Source organism: Nicotiana tabacum, chromosome 9 (genome assembly GCF_000715075.1).
Source record: "Nicotiana tabacum cultivar K326 chromosome 9, ASM71507v2, whole genome shotgun sequence".
Lineage (NCBI taxonomy): Eukaryota > Viridiplantae > Streptophyta > Magnoliopsida > Solanales > Solanaceae > Nicotiana > Nicotiana tabacum.
In genome coordinates, this window is record NC_134088.1 from 123455791 (window position 1) to 123474141 (window position 18351).

At 39.8% G+C, this 18351-nt stretch overlaps 1 protein-coding gene across 4 annotated transcripts in view; it reads right to left on the reverse strand.

Annotated features, from left to right (window-relative positions):
• LOC107763335 (transcription factor IIIB 60 kDa subunit-like) overlaps positions 1 to 18351 on the reverse strand; it is a 49775-nt gene that overhangs the window by 2645 nt on the left and 28779 nt on the right. For 3 of the 4 annotated variants that reach the window (XM_075222203.1, XM_075222204.1, XM_075222206.1), the window contains exons 9-17: positions 14585 to 14664; positions 14382 to 14468; positions 13375 to 13455; positions 11390 to 11557; positions 11152 to 11304; positions 10742 to 10814; positions 10532 to 10653; positions 2813 to 2890; positions 1206 to 1343 (exon numbers count right to left, since the gene is read on the reverse strand). In XM_075222203.1, the coding sequence (XP_075078304.1) occupies positions 1206 to 1343; positions 2813 to 2890; positions 10532 to 10653; positions 10742 to 10814; positions 11152 to 11304; positions 11390 to 11557; positions 13375 to 13455; positions 14382 to 14468; positions 14585 to 14664 (980 nt within the window). The remainder of the gene's footprint in view (positions 1 to 1205; positions 1344 to 2812; positions 2891 to 10531; positions 10654 to 10741; positions 10815 to 11151; positions 11305 to 11389; positions 11558 to 13374; positions 13456 to 14381; positions 14469 to 14584; positions 14665 to 18351) is intronic. The other variant, XM_075222205.1, reaches the window with a different exon arrangement.

An 18351-nucleotide genomic window follows, 5' to 3' on the forward strand; every position in this document is an offset into this window, starting at 1 on the left:
GTAAGAAAAATAATTATGAATATTATAATTATAAAAGTACTAAATGCATTTAGGTTTATCACGTGACTTTTAGGATATCTATGTGATTAGGTGCATAACCATCATGTTATCGATGTGCATGATGTTTTCTATCATCAAGATGACTTTTATGTTATCATTGGGGCTAAGTTCATAGTGTGTGTGAAAGGAGTGAATCTAGAAATGTCTCTTGGCACTGTTGTTATAACAAGTGGAGCTTATCATAATATTACTAGTGTGCTTTATGTTTTATCTCCTTCTTCCATCCTCTGCTTATGAAGAGCCTATTTATATTCTAACAAGTGGTGTTGGAGCATTGGTTCGATCTTGGAAGGTACAAATGCAAATAAAGTAATAATCTCCATTGAAGGTGCTTCTCCAGGTTTGAGGACTTATATTCCATCTTTTATTGTATTAATTCCAAAGAAGAAAGGAGTAAAGAATTAAAAGACTTTAGACCAATAAGTCTCATTGGAAGTGTCTACAAGATCATTGCTGAGTTGCTAGCAGAAAGACTAAAACGAGTAATGGAAAAATTGGTGGCTGGGCAACAGAATCTTTTCTTAAAGGAAGGCAAATCATTGATGCTTCACTTATAGCCAATCAAGATCTGGATTGGCAGTTTCTGATCTTCGCTTTGCAGCAAATGGGTTTTGGCGAAATGTGGCTCAATTGGATAAAGTAAGGTGTACCGAGAGGAGGATGTTGAAAACGAAGCTAGAACCATCAAGAGTGATAAAAAAATATGAAAAGAAATTCAAAATTAAGGGAGAGTGTTAAAAATATAATTTTGAATATCTAGAATTACTAGATGCATTTTGGTGCTATCCATGTAACTTTTAGGATATTTAGGTGCATAACCAGTATGTTATCTAGGTGCATGACCTTTTTTATTAATTAGAAGGCTTTTATGTTATTATTGTGGCAAAGTCATTGTGTGTATATGAAAATATTTAGAAGCGACTCTAGAAGTGTCTCTTAACTCCTATAAAAGCGCAAGCCATTTTTCAAATATTTTTTGCTCTTGCATATATTAACAAACATCAGCTTCTTTTTTGATAAGGTTTCTCAACAACCATTGACATCAACAAAGTGACCCCTCTGTAATGTTTCTTATTTCCTCAATATGACACATTGAGAATCAATTTTCACAGGGAAACAAACTCAAGATAAGTTCAGAGTACAACCTTTCTTGACTTCGCAACATTATTATTAGCAGCAGCAGAAAGCTCCCGTGCAGCTTGCACATCCTCCGAACTGTTAGCTAAAATGGACTCGTCAGCCTCCTTTGCAGCTAACGCGGCTGCTTCCTTAGCTGCTTTTACCTATAAAATATTAATCAGCAAGCTCACTCAGAAGAAGTAAGGGAAAGGCAGGTGAGGAAGTGAGTGCGGACTACTGTTTTGTGATAAGAAAAATCATCATGAAGATGGACCAAAGGGAGCAACAGGGTAGCAACACACTCGTTGCTTAAGTTGTCAAAGGCAAAAAGCTCTAAAAAGCGCTCCAGCTCTATTGGGGCTTTAAGCGCAACTAAAGTGGGGGCTTTAGTAAAAAATGGCGCAATGAAGGATAAAAATAAAAATATATATGCAATTCAAGGGAAAAAAACAAATTCATTCCTAATGTTTTCCTCAACAACTACTACACTTATTTGCCGATTATATTTGTTGTCTAGTACCGTTGGTTTCAAGATAGAACCCATGGGCAATGAGACGCACGCCTTAGTGCCTTGCCTACACTGAAGCGCAGTTAAAGCAAGGCGAAGCGCCCTCCCTGAGTTTTTCTGAGCTTCAGGGCTTAAGCGCGCGTTGAATGAACCTTTGAAAACATTGCCCTTAACCACAACAACTTAGTAGAAGAGACCAAAGAATCCCCAAAAATCCATGCTTAAGAATAACTAAATCTAATTGATATGGCATAACAAGTGTTTTATTATTGCTAATAGTAGTATCGAGAACCAACATTATATTCATTCACGTACTTTCTAATGTTTTTATAAAGGAAAAAGGTCAAGATTTACCCCTGTACTATTATAAATTGTCCACATTTATCCTCCGTGTACTATTATAAATAGTCTATATTTATCCTCCGTTATACTTTCCGTCTAGATGCTCCCCTATTGTTAAAGAAGTAAACAAATTTGCCCTCATCGCTAACGGTTGTCCAAAGTGGCACCCGACCCCTCAATTAAAATGCCACGTAAGAGTCCATGTCACCATTTTTTATAATATCTTTTAAAAAAAATAAGCCACTTAAATCTATTTAGCCTACTTTTTATTTCTTTTTGCATTTGACCATTTGACCAAAAAGGGTTTCCATTTCCTGGTAAAATTTCCCAACCTCCCCCCCCCCCACCAAACTTTAAAAAAAAAAAAAAAAAAACTTTTCCCTAACACTTTAAAACCATTTTCCCCCATTCTCCCTTCCGAAATATTTAAAGCAAAAATGAACTCATTGAGGAAGAAGCAGCTGCACTTTTTGGGATTTTTAAAAATTTTCTGATTTAGTAAATAAGTGCAATAAATAAAATATTATAAAAAATGGTGACATGGACTCTTAATTGAGGGGTGTGGTGTCACTGTTGACAACCGTTAGGATGAGGGAAAATTTGTTTACTTCTTTAACGGTAGGAATAAATTTAGATGGAAAGTATAACGGATGAAAAATGTGGATTATTTACAATAGCACAGGGGTAAATCTGGACCTTTTCCCTTTTATAAATCCCAAGACCACTGTAGAACCTTTCATACTGACTTTACATGGTGATTTGCACAGAAATTAACAGAATCACCTCATATTCCGGGTTCAATTTTTCCCAGATGATCTTCACGTAGCGCTTCTCCTCCTCATTGAAAAGATAACCGTCAACCTGTCAGCAATGCAGGTACAGAGTAATAGCCATGACAAGTTAGTGAACTAGGAAATACATGCCCATAAATGTGTTGTGAGAAGGCACGGGAGAAAATATGTTATTGATATTAGATGATAAATACAATACAAGAGGTCCCTATTTATAGGTATACACTACAAAGAGATATTACTCCTCTTCCAATGTGGGACAAAACTACACTATACATATTTGTAAACTAACACTCCCCCGCAAGCCGGTGCTTACACATCATATGTACCGAGCTTGTTACACATGTAGCTAATACGAGAACCAGTAAGAGACTTAGTGAAAATATCTGCTAGTTGATCATTCGACTTTACAAACTTTGTAACAATATCTCCTGAAAGTATTTTTTCTCTGACAAAGTGACAGTCGATCTCAATGTGTTTGGTCCTCTCATGGAACACCGGATTTGACGCAATATGAAGAGCAGCTTGGTTATCACACACTAGTTCCATCTTGCTGATTTCTCTGAACTTTAACTCCTTGAGCAACTGCTTGACCCAAACTAACTCACACGTCGCCATAGCCATGGCCCGATATTCGGCTTCGACGCTAGATCAAGCAACTACATTCTGTTTCTTGCTCTTCCACGAGACCAAGTTACCTCTTACTAGAACACAATATCCAGATGTAGAACGTCTATCAAAAGGTGATCCTGCCCAATCAGCATTTGTGTACCCAACAATCTGCTCGTAGCCTCGATCCTCGAATAGTAATCATTTGCCTGGAGCTGACTTTATATACCGAAGAATGCGAACAACTGCATCCCAGTGACTATCACAGGGAGAATCCATAAACTGACTTACAACACTCACCGGAAAAGAGATGTCAGGTCTAGTCACTGTGAGGTAATTCAATTTGCCAACCAACCTCCTATATCTCGTAGGGTCTTTAAGAGGCTCCCCCTGTCCAGGCAGAAGCTTAGCATTCAGATCCATAGGAGAGTCAATAGGTCTGCAACCCATCATTCCAGTCTCTTCAAGAATGTCTAAGGCATACTTCCGCTGTGAAATAACAATACCTGAGCTAGACTGAGCGACCTCAATACCTAGAAAATACTTCAATCTGCCCAAATCCTTAGTCTGGAAGTGCTGAAAGAGATATTGCTTCAGATTAGTAATATCATCCTGATCATTGCCAGTAATAACAATATCATCAACATAAACCACTAGATAAATACACAGATTAGGAGCAGAATGCCGATAAAACACAGAGTGATCAGCCTCACTACGAGTCATGCCGAACTCCTGAATAATTGTGCTTAACTTACCAAACCAAGCTCGAGGGGACTGTTTCAAACCATATAGTGACTTGCGCAATCTACACACACAACCATTAAACTCCCCCTGAGCAACAAAACCAGGTGGTTGCTCCATATAAACTTCTTCCTCAAGATCACCGTGGAGAAAAGCATTCTTAATGTCTAACTGATAAAGAGGCCAATGACGTACATCAGCCATGGACAAAAAGAGACGAACATATGCTACTTTAGCCACGGGAGAGAAAGTATCACTATAATCAAGCCCAAAAACCTGAGTATATCCTTTTGCAACAAGACGAGCCTTAAGTCGATCAACCTGGCCATCCGGGCCGACTTTGACTGCATAAACCCAACGACAACCAACAATAGACTTACCTGCAGGAAGAGGAACAAGCTCCCAAGTGCCACTCGCATGTAAATCAGACATCTCGTCAATCATAGCATGTCGCCATCCTAGATGAAATAGTGCCTCACCTATAGACTTAGGGATAGAAACAGTGGACAAAGAAGATATAAAAGCATAATGAGGTGACGACATGCGATGATAACTTAAACCGACATAGTGGGGATTAGGATTAAGTGTGGATCGTACACCTTTGCGGAGTGCAATTGGTTGACTAAGAGGAGACAAGTCCGCAATAGGTGCAGAATCTGATGCGGGGCGTGAATCACCTGGGCCGGATGCTGGATGTAGACGACGATGATAAGTCTAGAGTGGTGGAGTTGCAGAAGGTTGAACTGGATTATGTGGAGGAACTGGAGCTATAGGTGGTGAAACTGGAGCTATAGGTCAGGGTTGTGAAAAGCGGTCGCTTCCTCGCTTAAAGCGAGAAGTGAAGTGAAGCGACCCTTAACTCGCTTCTGCTATATGAAGCGACTCAGGTAGACAAAAGTGTGCGCTTCCCACTAAAAAGCGAGAAGCGAAGCGACGAAGCGAGCCTATCTAATTAAACAGCTTCTCTGTTTTAAACAGCTGCCAACCTATTTAATTAAAACAGAAAGGTGTTCAGTGTTCTTTTATTAAAACACGACCAGCAGTAATAGAGATTCTAAGTAGGGTTCCCTTTTCAACTTCAACATCGATTCAGCAGCAACAAGTATGTGATGATTTCTTCCTTCTTTTTCTTCTTCTTCTTCTTTCACTGTTTCAGTGTCCAAATAGCAGCGAAATGCTGGCGAATTTTTTTTTTACCTTCGATTCTTCTTTCTCAGTCTTCTCCTCTTCGTTGAAATGCTGCCCAGTTCTTCTTTTATTATTTTTATGCTGCCTAGTTTTTAACAGAATGGTATACTGCCCTTCCTCTTATTTTTATATCCTTTATTCTTAGTTTTTATTGCCTTATGTGTTATGTAGTTGTTCTTTTAATGACAATCTTGTAGAAGAATAGGATGCTCATTTTGTGCTTTAATTGATGCTACTGTTTAGTTTTTACATTGAAGTATTGAACATTTGCTTACAGTTACATGTGTTGTCTATGCAATATTTATTTTAATATTTTTTTTTAAAATTCCGCTTCACTTTAAAAAAGCGAGCGCTTCGCTTCTCGCTTTAAGCAAAATGGGGGTTCTCGCTTTACCTCGCTTCACGCTCTTCACAACATTGCTATAGGTGGTGGAGCTACAACTGGAGCTATAGGTGGTGGAGCTGGAGTGATTGAATCTCCAAAAGATGAAACTAGTAGTACCTCAGAAATATCTAAGTGATGACCTGAACCTGTGAAGTATGATTGGGTTTCAAAGAAGGTAACATCAGCGGGCATAAGGTACCGCTGGAGGTCAGGAGAGTAGCATCGATACCCCTTTTGTGTTCTCGAGAAACCCAGAAATACGCACTTAAGAGCACGAGGAGCTAACTTATCTGTTCCTGGAGTAAAGTTATAGACAAAACAAGTGCTTCCAAAGATACAGGGTGGAAGAGAGAACAAAGATAAGTGGGGAAACATGACAGTGAATGGAACTTGGTTCTGGATAGCTGAAGATGGCATACGATTAATAAGATAGCAAGATGTAAAAACTGCATCCCCCAAAAATGCAACGGAGCATGAGATTGTATGAGTAGGGTACGAGCAGTTTCAATAAGATGTCTATTCTTTCTTTCAGCTACCCCATTTTGTTGAGATGTGTACGGACAAGATGTTTGATGAATAATCCCGTGAGATTCCATAAACTGCTGAAATGGGGAAGACAAATACTCTCGGGCATTATCACTACGAAATGTGCGAATAGAAACCCCAAATTGATTTTGAATTTCTGCGTGAAAGGTCTGGAAAATAGAAAACAGCTCAGATCGATTTTTTATCAAAAATATCCAAGTGCACCTAGAATAATCATCAATGAAACTGACAAAGTAGCGGAATCCCAAGGTGGAACTGACCCGACTAGGACCCCAAACATCTTAATGGACTAAAGTAAAAGCTGACTCTGCTCGATTATCAAGACGCCGAGGGAAATGGGAGCGCGTATGCTTACCGAGCTGACATGACTCACACTCTAGAGCTGACAAGTGAGATAAACCAGATACCATTTTCTGAAGTTTTGACAAACTGGGATGTCCCAACCGTTTATGTAATAAATCTGGTGAATCAGTAACAGGACAAGTTGTAGAAGGAAGACAAGATGTGAGTCCATGTGATTTAGCAAGGATAAGGTAATAAAGTCCGTTTGATTCACGCCCGGTACCAATGATCCGCCCCGTACTGCGTTCCTGTATAAAAACATGGTCATCAAGAAATAAAACAGCGCATTTAAGTGATTTGGCTAAGGGACTAACAGCTATAAGATAAAAAGGACTATTTGGAACATAAAGGACTGAATCTAAATGTAAGTAAGTAAGTGGGCTTGCTTGACCTATTGCAGTTGCCATGGTTTGAGACTCATTGGCCATTGTGACTTTTGGAAGAGATTGAGAATACGAAATAGTAGTGAAAAGAGATTTGTTACCAGAAATATGATCTGATGCACCTGAATCAATGACCCAAGACTCAGAGGATGAAGATTGGGAGAAACAAGTCACGTTATTACCTGTTTGAACAATAGAAGTTATCTCAGAAGATGTCTGCTTACATGCTTTGTACTGAAGGAACTCAATATAATCTGCTAAACAAACCATCTGACTATTCAAAGCATTGGTTCCCATGTCGCTACGAGATGTAGTAGTAGGGTTAACTTGAAATAGTGGAACTAAGTAACTCCGGTGAGAAAACTGAAGAAATAGCTTGAAAAATACTATTTACAGCAGGAAAACAGAACAGTGTTTCTGCGTCGGAAACACTGTTCACGCCAGAATCTACTGTAGCTGACGGAAAAACTCAAAGTGGTCGGAATGAAACAAAACCAGTGAGGGTAGGATCAGAATTACCAGGCGATCCTACTGTTCACCTGGAACCTTTTCAAAATCTGGCCGGAACAGTGCTCATGCGCCGGCGCGTGAGTCCGATCTCGCCGGAATTTTTTTTCTTTTCCAGGCGCGTGAGTGCGCGTGAACGTGTGTTTTCCGGTGGGGTTGACTGGGGTTTGGTCGCCGGAGCCTGAAGAGTCTTGTGGTGGTGTTAGTTTTTGCACAACACCAACAGAAAGTGATTTGCTTACGGACAACCTTCTAAGTCGCCGGAAAATTACACGGCGAAGAGGTCTTTCTTCCCGGAAGTCGCTGGAATGATGCACAACGACGAGTTTCTCACTAATGCTCTGATACCATGTGGGAAGGCACGAGAGAAAATATGTTATTGATATTAAATGATAAATACAATATAAAAGGTACCTGATGCATCTTTTTTTTTGATAAGGTAAATTGTATTTAAAAAAAAAAAAAAAAAAGATGCATCAGGTACCTTTTATATTGTATAAGGTACCTGATGCATCTTTAATTGCCAATGAATGTATTGACACAAGAAAGAGGCAGGGTATACCAGGTATACTTTGCAAATTGGATATTGAGAAAGCCTTTGATCATGTGCACTGGAATTTCCTTTTAAACATTCTAAAGGATATGGGTTTCGGTAGCAAGTGGACCAATTGGATTTATTGGTGCATTTCCATTGTCAGATTCTCGGTACTTATCAATGGATCTCCTCAGGGCTTCTTCCCCTCAAAAAGAGGCCTCAGGCAAGGAGACTCCCTTTCTTTTTATTTTGGTAATGGAAGGTTTAAGCAGGATGATAGTTGTGGCAATGCAAAACAACTGGATCAGGGGATTCTCTACTTGTGTAAATGGGCCTTCCACTATTGACATCTCACATATTTTATACGCGGATGACACTTTGATTCTATGTGATGCTGCTGTTGATCAAGTTCTTTATCTTAGAGTGATTCTTTTGGCTTTCGAGGCAGTGTCGGGTTTGCATATCAAAATTATCTAAAGAGCCATTTGTTTGCTATCAATGTGGTTCCTAATATGCAACTTCTGGCTGATATTATGGGTTGCAACAGCGGTTCTCTTCCTGCAAATTATTTGGGCCTTCCTCTTGGGGCCAAATCTAATGTTATATCTATCTGGAGTGATGTGTTAGAGAAATGCGAGAGAAAGTTGTCTACTTGGAAAAGACAATATCTCTCACTGGGAGGGAGAGTGGTGTTGATCAACAGTGTTCTGGATTCTTTACCCACTTACACCATGGCTCTTTTTCCAATGCCCGCAAGTGTCTCCAAAAGGTTGGATAAAATCCGTAGGGACTTCCTTTGGCAACGTAACAAAGATAGGAGATCCTTTAACTTAGTCAAGTGGAACACAGTCATCAGAAGTAAGAAGTTTGGAGGACTGGGGATTAGGGATTTGAAGGCGGCGGCGCATAACAGTAGCCTAATGTATAAGTGGATCTGGCGTTTCAATCAAGAAGAAAACTCTCTCTGGAGGGCTGTAATTAGCTCCAAGTATGGTTTTCTTGATCCCTGGACCACCAAACCTACTCCTACTCCTTTAGGACTTGGTATCTGGAAACATATCAGGATGCTGTGGGATTTCTTCATGTTGCACTCTTCAATAAAAGTGGGCGATGGTAGAAAGACTAAATTCTGGCATGATATTTGCCATGGCAACTCTCTTATTAAAGACAGCTTCCCAGACCTTTACAGAATCACTTCCTCGACAAATGCTCTCATTTCAGACTTCAGATTGGATCATGGTTGGCACATCAATTTCAGGAAAAACCTAAACGACTGGGAGGTGGATAGGTATCTGAGTCTCTTGGACTTTCTCCATAGATCTTCTTCTTCTTCTTCTTCTCCTACGCCTGATTGCCTCATCTGGACATCAAATTGGAAAGGCACATTCTCGGTGAAATCATGTTATGCTATTCTGACACAATCTAACCCACTAATTACTCCTTGGCCTTGGAAACCCATCTGGAAGGGGCTGGCCCCTCCCAAGGTTAAATGTTTTTCCTGGTTGGTATCTAGAGAAGCTTGTCTAACACAAAGCAACCTACAGAGAAGGGGTATGCAACTTGTCAACAGATGTGTGTTATGTGAAGAGCAGCTGGAGGACGTCAACCATCTTTTCCTCCACTGTAAATTTACCTCCCAAATTTGGGACCTTTTCCTCAATATCTTGGGCATTTTTTGGTGTATGCCCTTTTCAACTCTTCGGTTGTTGCAAGGGTGGCACAAATTAGATATTCAACGACCTTCTATCAAAATTTGGAATACTATACCGGCTGCAATTTGGTGGTGCATCTGGAAAGAGAGAAATGATAGGTTGTTTGATAGTAGGAAGAATAGAGTTATTGATATTAAACTCAACTGTATTGTTTTGCTTAGTTTTTGGTGTAACATGGCAGATGTACGTGTTTCTGACACTTGTGCCATGATTGACTTTATTAGCACATTACACAATTTGTAACGTAGTTTCATTTCTTGTAACCCATCCATCCAGCAACTTCTTCTTGCTGGTTTTATTATATATAATGCTCTTTACCGATCAAAAAAAAAAAACAATATAAGAGGTCCCTATTTATAGCTATACACTACAAGGAGATATTACTCCTCTTCCAATGTGGGACAAGACTACACTATACATATCTGTAAACTAACATGTGCAACTAAATTCAGTTGCCACAGGTAAACTGCAATTCATAGAACAAGTTGCAGCACATTCCATTGAAGCAGAATAGTTTTTGATAATATTCACCAACAAATTTGTTATAACACAAAGTTCACTTATTATGGGATGATGCCTTCTAAGCAAAGGATGAAAAGTAGGGTAAGCTAGTATCACACTATCATTTGCTAAGTATCATGCAATGAGGTCTGGCAGGATGAAATCCATCAAAAATCACAGCTTTTAAATAGAACTTTCAAGGACCCTGACCAGTGGAGTTACCCCCTACTAAATGAAAACCAACAAAGAAGAAGTAGCACACCTCTACATCATCGATATCAAAAAAAATTCCTGATTCATCATGATCATCAGGACCCATACAATCCGTGCCATGTAATGTATCACGAGTCGCATTATGCTCAGTTTTAGCCACTGAGAATGCCCCTGCAATTGAGAGAAAGCAACTTATTCTATGGTCCTGATCCTGAACTCTCTCCCAACATTCTAACTCTGGAAGAAAATAAACATTTACCTATCTGATCAGACCCTGATATCTGCACATTGTTTTCCCCGGTCACATTCTGAGTGTTCCTTCCCTTTTCAGGCTGATTATCAACAAAAAGAAAACAAAAAGAGAATTCATAAGGCACTATTCAGAAAGCAAGAAAATGCCTGCATATTTCCAGTAAGCACCAACTAGATTCAAGAAAAGACAGCTCAAAAATAAATCACATGAAAGGCTGGATACTTCCTTAAAATACCATCTAAAGCTAAAAACATGATATCAGTGGGAGCAAAGCAGATACAAAAACAGCCAATTGCAAACTTTCAGAAACTGTCTTGCGTCTTTTCCAACAGTCAAAAGCTTTCTTGAAAGCATAAATACTACTTCCCAACTACAAGGTACTAATGCTCTGGATAAGTAGAAGCTCTAATGAGTACCTGCAAATACTTAGTGCCATTGTTCTCCACCTTATTGGACATGGAAAAATTTGGATCCTCAGCAGCTTCTTTTGCCACTAATCTTTCCCTCTCAGCATGCTGAAAGGCTGGAGGTTCAGATCCCCCATCAAGTCCACCTGAAAGTTTTACAAACTGCAAACACATTCATGAGCATTATATGTGATTTAGCAATACTACTGAAAACTTAAAAGGTCAGGGTACCAAACCAAGTAATTACATCACTGTAACAACTTTCACAAAGACCGTGGGCAAAGGGCAGCGTCACACTTCCCTTGTGTTCACATAGCACTTCTGTGATCCCAGATCCTTTTGACCACGAACAATGTTGCAGGGGCACCCTCTCTTCATTCTCAAGCTCCTCAGCTCTTGTATTGAACTCCTCAATCTAGTTTCAAGTAAGAAGTAAAAGTATGAAACTTGGAAAGGAACTTTTTGGCTAACAAGCCATCACCACAGAGGCAACTTGCATCAAACTCCACTATTAATGCATCAGAAAAAGGAGGGAGTTTAACTTTTTAGATCCCCAGGAAAATTTGTTTTGACTGCCACCAATAATATATCAGGCTCATAAAAAATATCACATCACTAGGTGATGATTTCTCCTGGACATGAGCATCAAATTGACCTGAAGCTGAGGCGCCCAGCCCATGAACAAGTTCTTTTAAGACTCCACTAGTAGAACAAGAAGGGAAATGAAGGAAGAAGTCAAAGGCAGGTGAAAGTAAAATCTCTTCCAGGGTGCAGGTATTGGGTGGCTTCATAACATACCAGAATCTGGTGACACTGATAAATACTCAATAGTAGAGGCAAAATTGTCAATCGCTCACTCAATGGCATCAGCACGCATCTCCCTGTACTTGATGTGTATGCACTACACAAGTTTTACGATAATAAATTATGTTACACACCTTGTCCATGCCAACTTTAAGATATGAACTCCAAACCCCGTTATGCTTGCTCTCCCTAAAGATGCCTGCCTTTCTTCCTTGTGTTTTCAGTGTTCACAAGATATCCAACTCAAACAGTGGCGGACCCAGGATTTTATGCAAGCGGGTTCAGATAGAGACTAAACCCTCGGCTGCATCTGACAGTAGAAGCACTACCAGGCTTAACAAATATAGTTTACCTTTTCCTCTTTGTTTCGGATCATAACAAAACCTCCAAAAAAGGTTTTGCTCGCTACTCTTCTTTTTTCCGTATTTTGAGGCCGCCTTTTAAAAACATATAAAGATAAATTTTAACAACTTTTTATCTACTTTCTTAGATTTAACAATTTATTAAATTTTTAATAATTTTATTTAACAAACATCAATATTGATACCAAAATACTAAATTCTACTTATTTGTTTAAATTTTACAAATTCAGAATTATTTTATTTTTACAAGCTAATTATTGCAAACAATAACAAATAGAAGAGAACTATAAACTAAACTGGATTAATAACTTCTTTAATATAAGAATTTTGGAACTATGAAAATATGTTAAATTTAAACAAATAAAAAATAAGTGTTATGTAAACCACGAGAAAGAGGCAAGCAGAATACTTTAAAAGAATTCTAAACAAGTGTGAAATTGAGATAGAAGAATACTCTAACAGAAAGAGAAAAAAAATTAATACATATATATTTAAGTAAATGGTATAATATCTTAGACATTGGGTCTTTAAAAGATTAATCTCTATAGTTTTATTCTTAAATAAATCTTCCAAAGATTAAAATGGTAAAGTTGGGTGGTGGGTCTTTTAAATCTACCAATTTTTGGAAAAACCAAAATATATGTGGAAAGAAAGAACTGAGATTCGAACCCTGGAACATTCCACTCTTGTTGACCCCGCTTGAACCACTGCACAGTGCTTCAACTTTTGTCAAGAGGGTTCAACGTTTATTATTTAACTCCATTTGGTGCTTGAAAAAATAATTTACATATAAAAATAGTCTAATCTTTTTACGAAGCAGGTTCAACTGAACCCGCTCGAACCAATGTGGGTCCGCCCCTGAACTCAAACATAACGCAAAGTTTGAGCATGACAGAAGCACCTCACTATATTACATTGCCTTTTAAGACTCTAATTTAATAGCAAGGTCCCTCCCAAAAAATTAAAAGGGCCTGCAGACATGCTTTAGTACATGCACATGAAGCTTTTCAATCAGAGAATATTAAAGTATCAGAAGTCTCATCCTACCAGCTTTGATGGTACATACCGTTAAGATCCCAGATTCTGTGTTTTCAAATTCAATCAAACGCTTGGTCAATGTTGCTTCACAAACGTGCACAACTTTGATCTGTTGACCAAAAGAATATAGAAAATGGGAAAAAAGAAATATCATGTTCCTTATGCTATGTCACCATAAACAATAAATGTGGGAGTCGCGCCACTGTTTGTGCTACATAGGCTTGAACATGAAACAGTGTTATCAAAGGCGAAAAGCGCAAAAAAGCTCTAAGGTCTATTGGGGCTTTAAGCGCAAAGCGGAAATAAAGCGTGGGCTTTAATGAAAAAAGGCGCAACTGGAGAAAAAGTAAAAATATGTATATGTAATCCAAGACCAATAATTATAAGCATAAATAACAAATATATGGACAAAGAAATTGAAAAAGAATTACGACAAAGTAAAATATCAATTGCTTAGTGTCGCCTTTTCAGGATCACACTCATTGGCAAGAAAAAGTATGCCTTAGAACCTTGATGCGTCACTGAAGCGCTCGCAAAGCGAGGCGAAGCGCTCAACATGTTTTGAGCCTCGCTTTAGGGCTTAAGCGCGCTTTAAGCGCACCTTTGACAACACTGACATGAAATAAGTCAAGAAAGTAGATAACGAATAGTTGTCAAGTCGAATGACAAGAAAAAATCCAAATTTTGTGACTAAGAACAAGTAGTCCTTGAAAACTAGCTAAAATGAGCAAGAGTTTCACAAAGCAGAATAAATTTTTTTATGAAGTAAGATATTTTCATTAAAAGGCATCAAGCAGATGCAAAGCCTTACAAATGAGAGTTTAGGTCAGTGCAGATACAAAAAAGACTAGGAAATCGTACTTTCACACACACAATTTACTTTCAGATACACATAGGTTGTAGGCAGACTAAAACTTACAACATGAAGCCTGTCTATACAGAAATCTGAATTCTGACCATCAATATAAAGGATGTCTAGAAAAAAAATATGAATTCTGACCATCAATATAAAGGAAATCTAGAAAGACCACTTACAATTTCTGGTTTAGAACAACTCAGTCCATGTGAAAGAGCAGCAATGTAAAGTGCAGCTCCACATACCCCACTAGGCTTTCTCCCTGTCTATAGACAATTTATGGATTAGTGCAAAACTTTAAGTGATTTTTATGTAGTTCCTTAGAATTACTCTAGTAACTTTCACACACACAAATTATACGCAAAGAAAAATCATGTATAACCTGCATCCAATCACGCTTCATGCTGGCCACTATGTGAAGTGCAGTTCTAGAAATATTTGGCTTCCTTCCCCCAAATAAACCTACATTATAAATTGATAGTCTTCACTGGTGGACTCCAACAAGCTAAAAGCAATCTTATATTGACTGAAAAAGGATTAACAGAAATACAGACAGGAAAGGAAAAAGTAGACCTAAAGGCAACAAAGTAAGTAAGGAGTAATTGCAAAGGTACCCCACAGGTACAACAAATAAGTTTCTAGATGGAACAGGAAAGGAAAAAAAAGAGTTCTTTTGCACATACCGATAAAATAAAGAGCTGTGCATTACTGTGCAGGAAAATTTAGTTAACATGTACTTTATATATGAAAATAAGATACCAGATCAGAAGAACATGAGAGGGATGAAATGAGATCAGGCTCATCATTATTTCTGATATACTGCTACATCTCATGCCCCCCCCCTCCCCCCCACATTTTTTTCTTTTAAAAAGTATGATAGTTTATAGATGCAAAAATAGCACTAAGATGGTGCTGACAATTATAAACCGACTACCTTCAACTCATATGTTAAACTTGTAACTGATACATCTAAGTGTGAAACAACTTATCATAAAGAATCTACGGATGTGTCTACATCATTTACATATTCTAACATTCAATCGTAGGCTAGCAAGAATATATGATTATCCTCAAAAGTCTAAAAAGAAGATTCCGCCTTGCCCTAAAAGATCTTTGCTTTTTTCCGCGAAACCTATCAATTCAAGCTGAACGATTTCCATATTATTTTTGATAAGGTAAATTGTATTAATCAAAAGGGAGAAAAAACTCCCGCATACAAGAAGTATACAAAAAGTAGAGAATTTACATTAGAACATGATTCCCTACAAATGACGCCCAATCTTCTACACTAGTAGGGGCTACATGTGTGCACCAAAAAGCGATCAGAGATAAAAGACTATTCTTAAGATGTGAAAACGAAGACTCAATCCCCTCAAAAACTCTCCTATTTCTCTCTCCCCAGACTAACCACATGAGAGCTAACGGGGCGAACTTCCACGCTTTTTGCTTGCTTCTTCTACGGAAACCGGCCCAGCTATATAGCATTTCCTTTACAGTGTTTGGCATCACCCATTGAACACAAAAAAGATTCAGGATTTTCCTCCATAGACCCCAGGACACAGGGCAATGCAGCATAAGATGATCAACTTCTTCCCCTGAGCTTTTACACATGTAGCACCAACTAACATGTGTAATTCCTCTCTTTCGCAGATCAGATGTCAAGATCACTTCCCTCGCTGCTAGCCACGCGAAGAAGCACACCTTCGTGGGCGCCTTAGGAATCCAGATCGATGAGTATGGGAAAGTAGCCTCCTGTCTCACCAACATACTCTGGTAGAAGGACTTTACGGTGAACAAGCCATCATCACGCAACCCCCATCTCCAAGAGTCATAAGATGGATGGGGCATATCTTGCCCGTATAGCAGTGCCAATAAGTTTTGGAGCTCCGCAATCTCCCAATCTTGCATGTTCCTTCTAAAAGAGAGGTCCCATACTATCCTCCCTTCATGCTCCTTGCGTATTTGTTGGACCATCAATTCCTTCTGGTTTGAAGCTCTGTAGACGTGTGGGAAAGAGACCCTCAGAGTAGCCTCTCCACACCACTTGTGATTCCAAAAGCTGATTCTCCTTCCATCTCCCACCTTGTAAGTGATGCTGCCATAGAAGGCTTCCCAGTTCTTCATGATGTTCCTCCACATGCCACACCCGAACGGTGTTGTGATTGCCTTGGTCCTCCAACCCCCTCCCGTGGAATCATACTTTTCTGCTATGACCTCCCTCCATAGAGCATGCTCTTCTACCCCGAATCTCCACAGCCACTTCCCCAGCAAAGCTCTGTTGAATACCCTGAGATCTTTTACTCCAAGTCCACCCCACTTCTTTGGGGAAGTGACTGTCTGCCAATTCACTAGATGAAACTTTCTAGTTCCATCTGCCGCATCCCAGAGAAAATTCCTTTGAAGTCGCTCCAGTTTTTCTGTGATGCTCACAGGTGCTTGCAACAGGGATAAGTAATAGGTAGGGATACTTGACAAAGTGCTTTTAATAAGCACTTCCTTACCCCCTTTTGACAAATACCGTTTCTGCCAGCCTGCTAATCGTTTTTCAACCCTTTCAATGACTGGGTTCCAAACAGTAGTATCCATTTTCAAAGCACCCAACGGTAGACCCAGGTAAGTAGTGGGGAGAGAGCCCATCTTGCATCCGAGAACATGCGACAAAGCATCAATGTTAGCAACCTCACCCACCGGGAAAATCTCACACTTGCCGAGGTTGATTTTGAGTCCTGATATTATCTGAAACCACTGCAGTACTTGCTTCAGGCAGGTCAACTGATCCATATCGACGTCACAGAAAACTAGGGTGTCATCCGCAAAAAGCAAATGAGAGACCCTTCGGGCACTGAGCACCCCGATCGGAGCTGAGAAACCTCTCAAGTAGCCTCCACTCGCCGGACGATCCATCATTTTACTCAGAGCATCCATCACTAAAATGAATAGCATGGGGGATAGGGGGTCACCTTGCCTGAGCCCCCTGGAGCTGCCAAAGAAACCACACGGGCTACCATTAACCAGGACAGAGAATCTGACTGTTGAAATGCAAAACTTGATCCATCCCCTCCATCTTTCCCCAAACCCCATCCGTTTCATAATGAAGTTCAGGAACTCCCAATTGACATGATCGAAAGCCTTCTCAAGGTCCAACTTGCACAGTAATCCGGATTCTCTATTTTTCCTTCTGGAGTCTACAAGTTCGTTTGCCACAAGAGCAGCATCCAGGATCTGCCTACCTTCCACAAACGCATTCTGGGAGGACGAAACGGAAACGTCAAGAACCTTCTTTAGTCTGTTGGAAAGCACTTTAGAAATAATCTTGTAAATGCTCCCCACTAGACTGATGGGCCTATAGTCTCTGATACAAGATGCGCCTTCTTTCTTAGGCACAATGGTAATAAAAGAAGCATTGATGCTTCTCTCGAAAGCACCATTCAAGTGGAAGTATTCAATGGTTTCCATCAACTCCCCCTTAACAGTGTCCCAACAGAGCTGGAAGAAAGCCAAGGAGAAACCATCAGGCCCAGGGGCCTTATCACCAGCACAACTCGATACAGCATCGTGCACCTCCTCCTCCTCGAAAGCTCTTTCTAGCCACTCATTGTCTCCCTCCCCTATGTGGTTGAACTCTATTCCCCCCAAAGTAGGCCTCCAGGTAACTTCCTCTTTGTATAAGTTCTCATAAAACCCCACTATCGCCCCTTTTACCTCTTCCTCTCCCTCAATCCTTACCCCATCTACAACTAAGGACTCTATGAAGTTTCTCCTTCGATTTGCAATCGCAACCCTGTGGAAAAACTTAGTATTCGAATCCCCCTCCTTTAACCAGAGCGCCCTTGATTTTTGTCGCCAACTAGTCTCCTGAGCTATTGCTAGCTCGACTATTTCACTTTTAACCTCCCCCAATCGCACTTTTTCAGTTTCATCTAGCTCCCTCGCCCCTTCCCCTCTCTCTAATTCCCCCAATTCATGCATAAGCTCCCTCATTTTGACCTCCACCCTCCCGAAGACCTCCTTGTTCCACCTAATAATATCTCCCTTGAGCAATTTGAGTTTCTTCGACAGACGGAATGAGGGTGACCCTGATACCCCGTAGTTGGTCCACCATTCTTTCACTTTGTCGCAAAATCCTGGCACTTTCAACCACATGTTCTC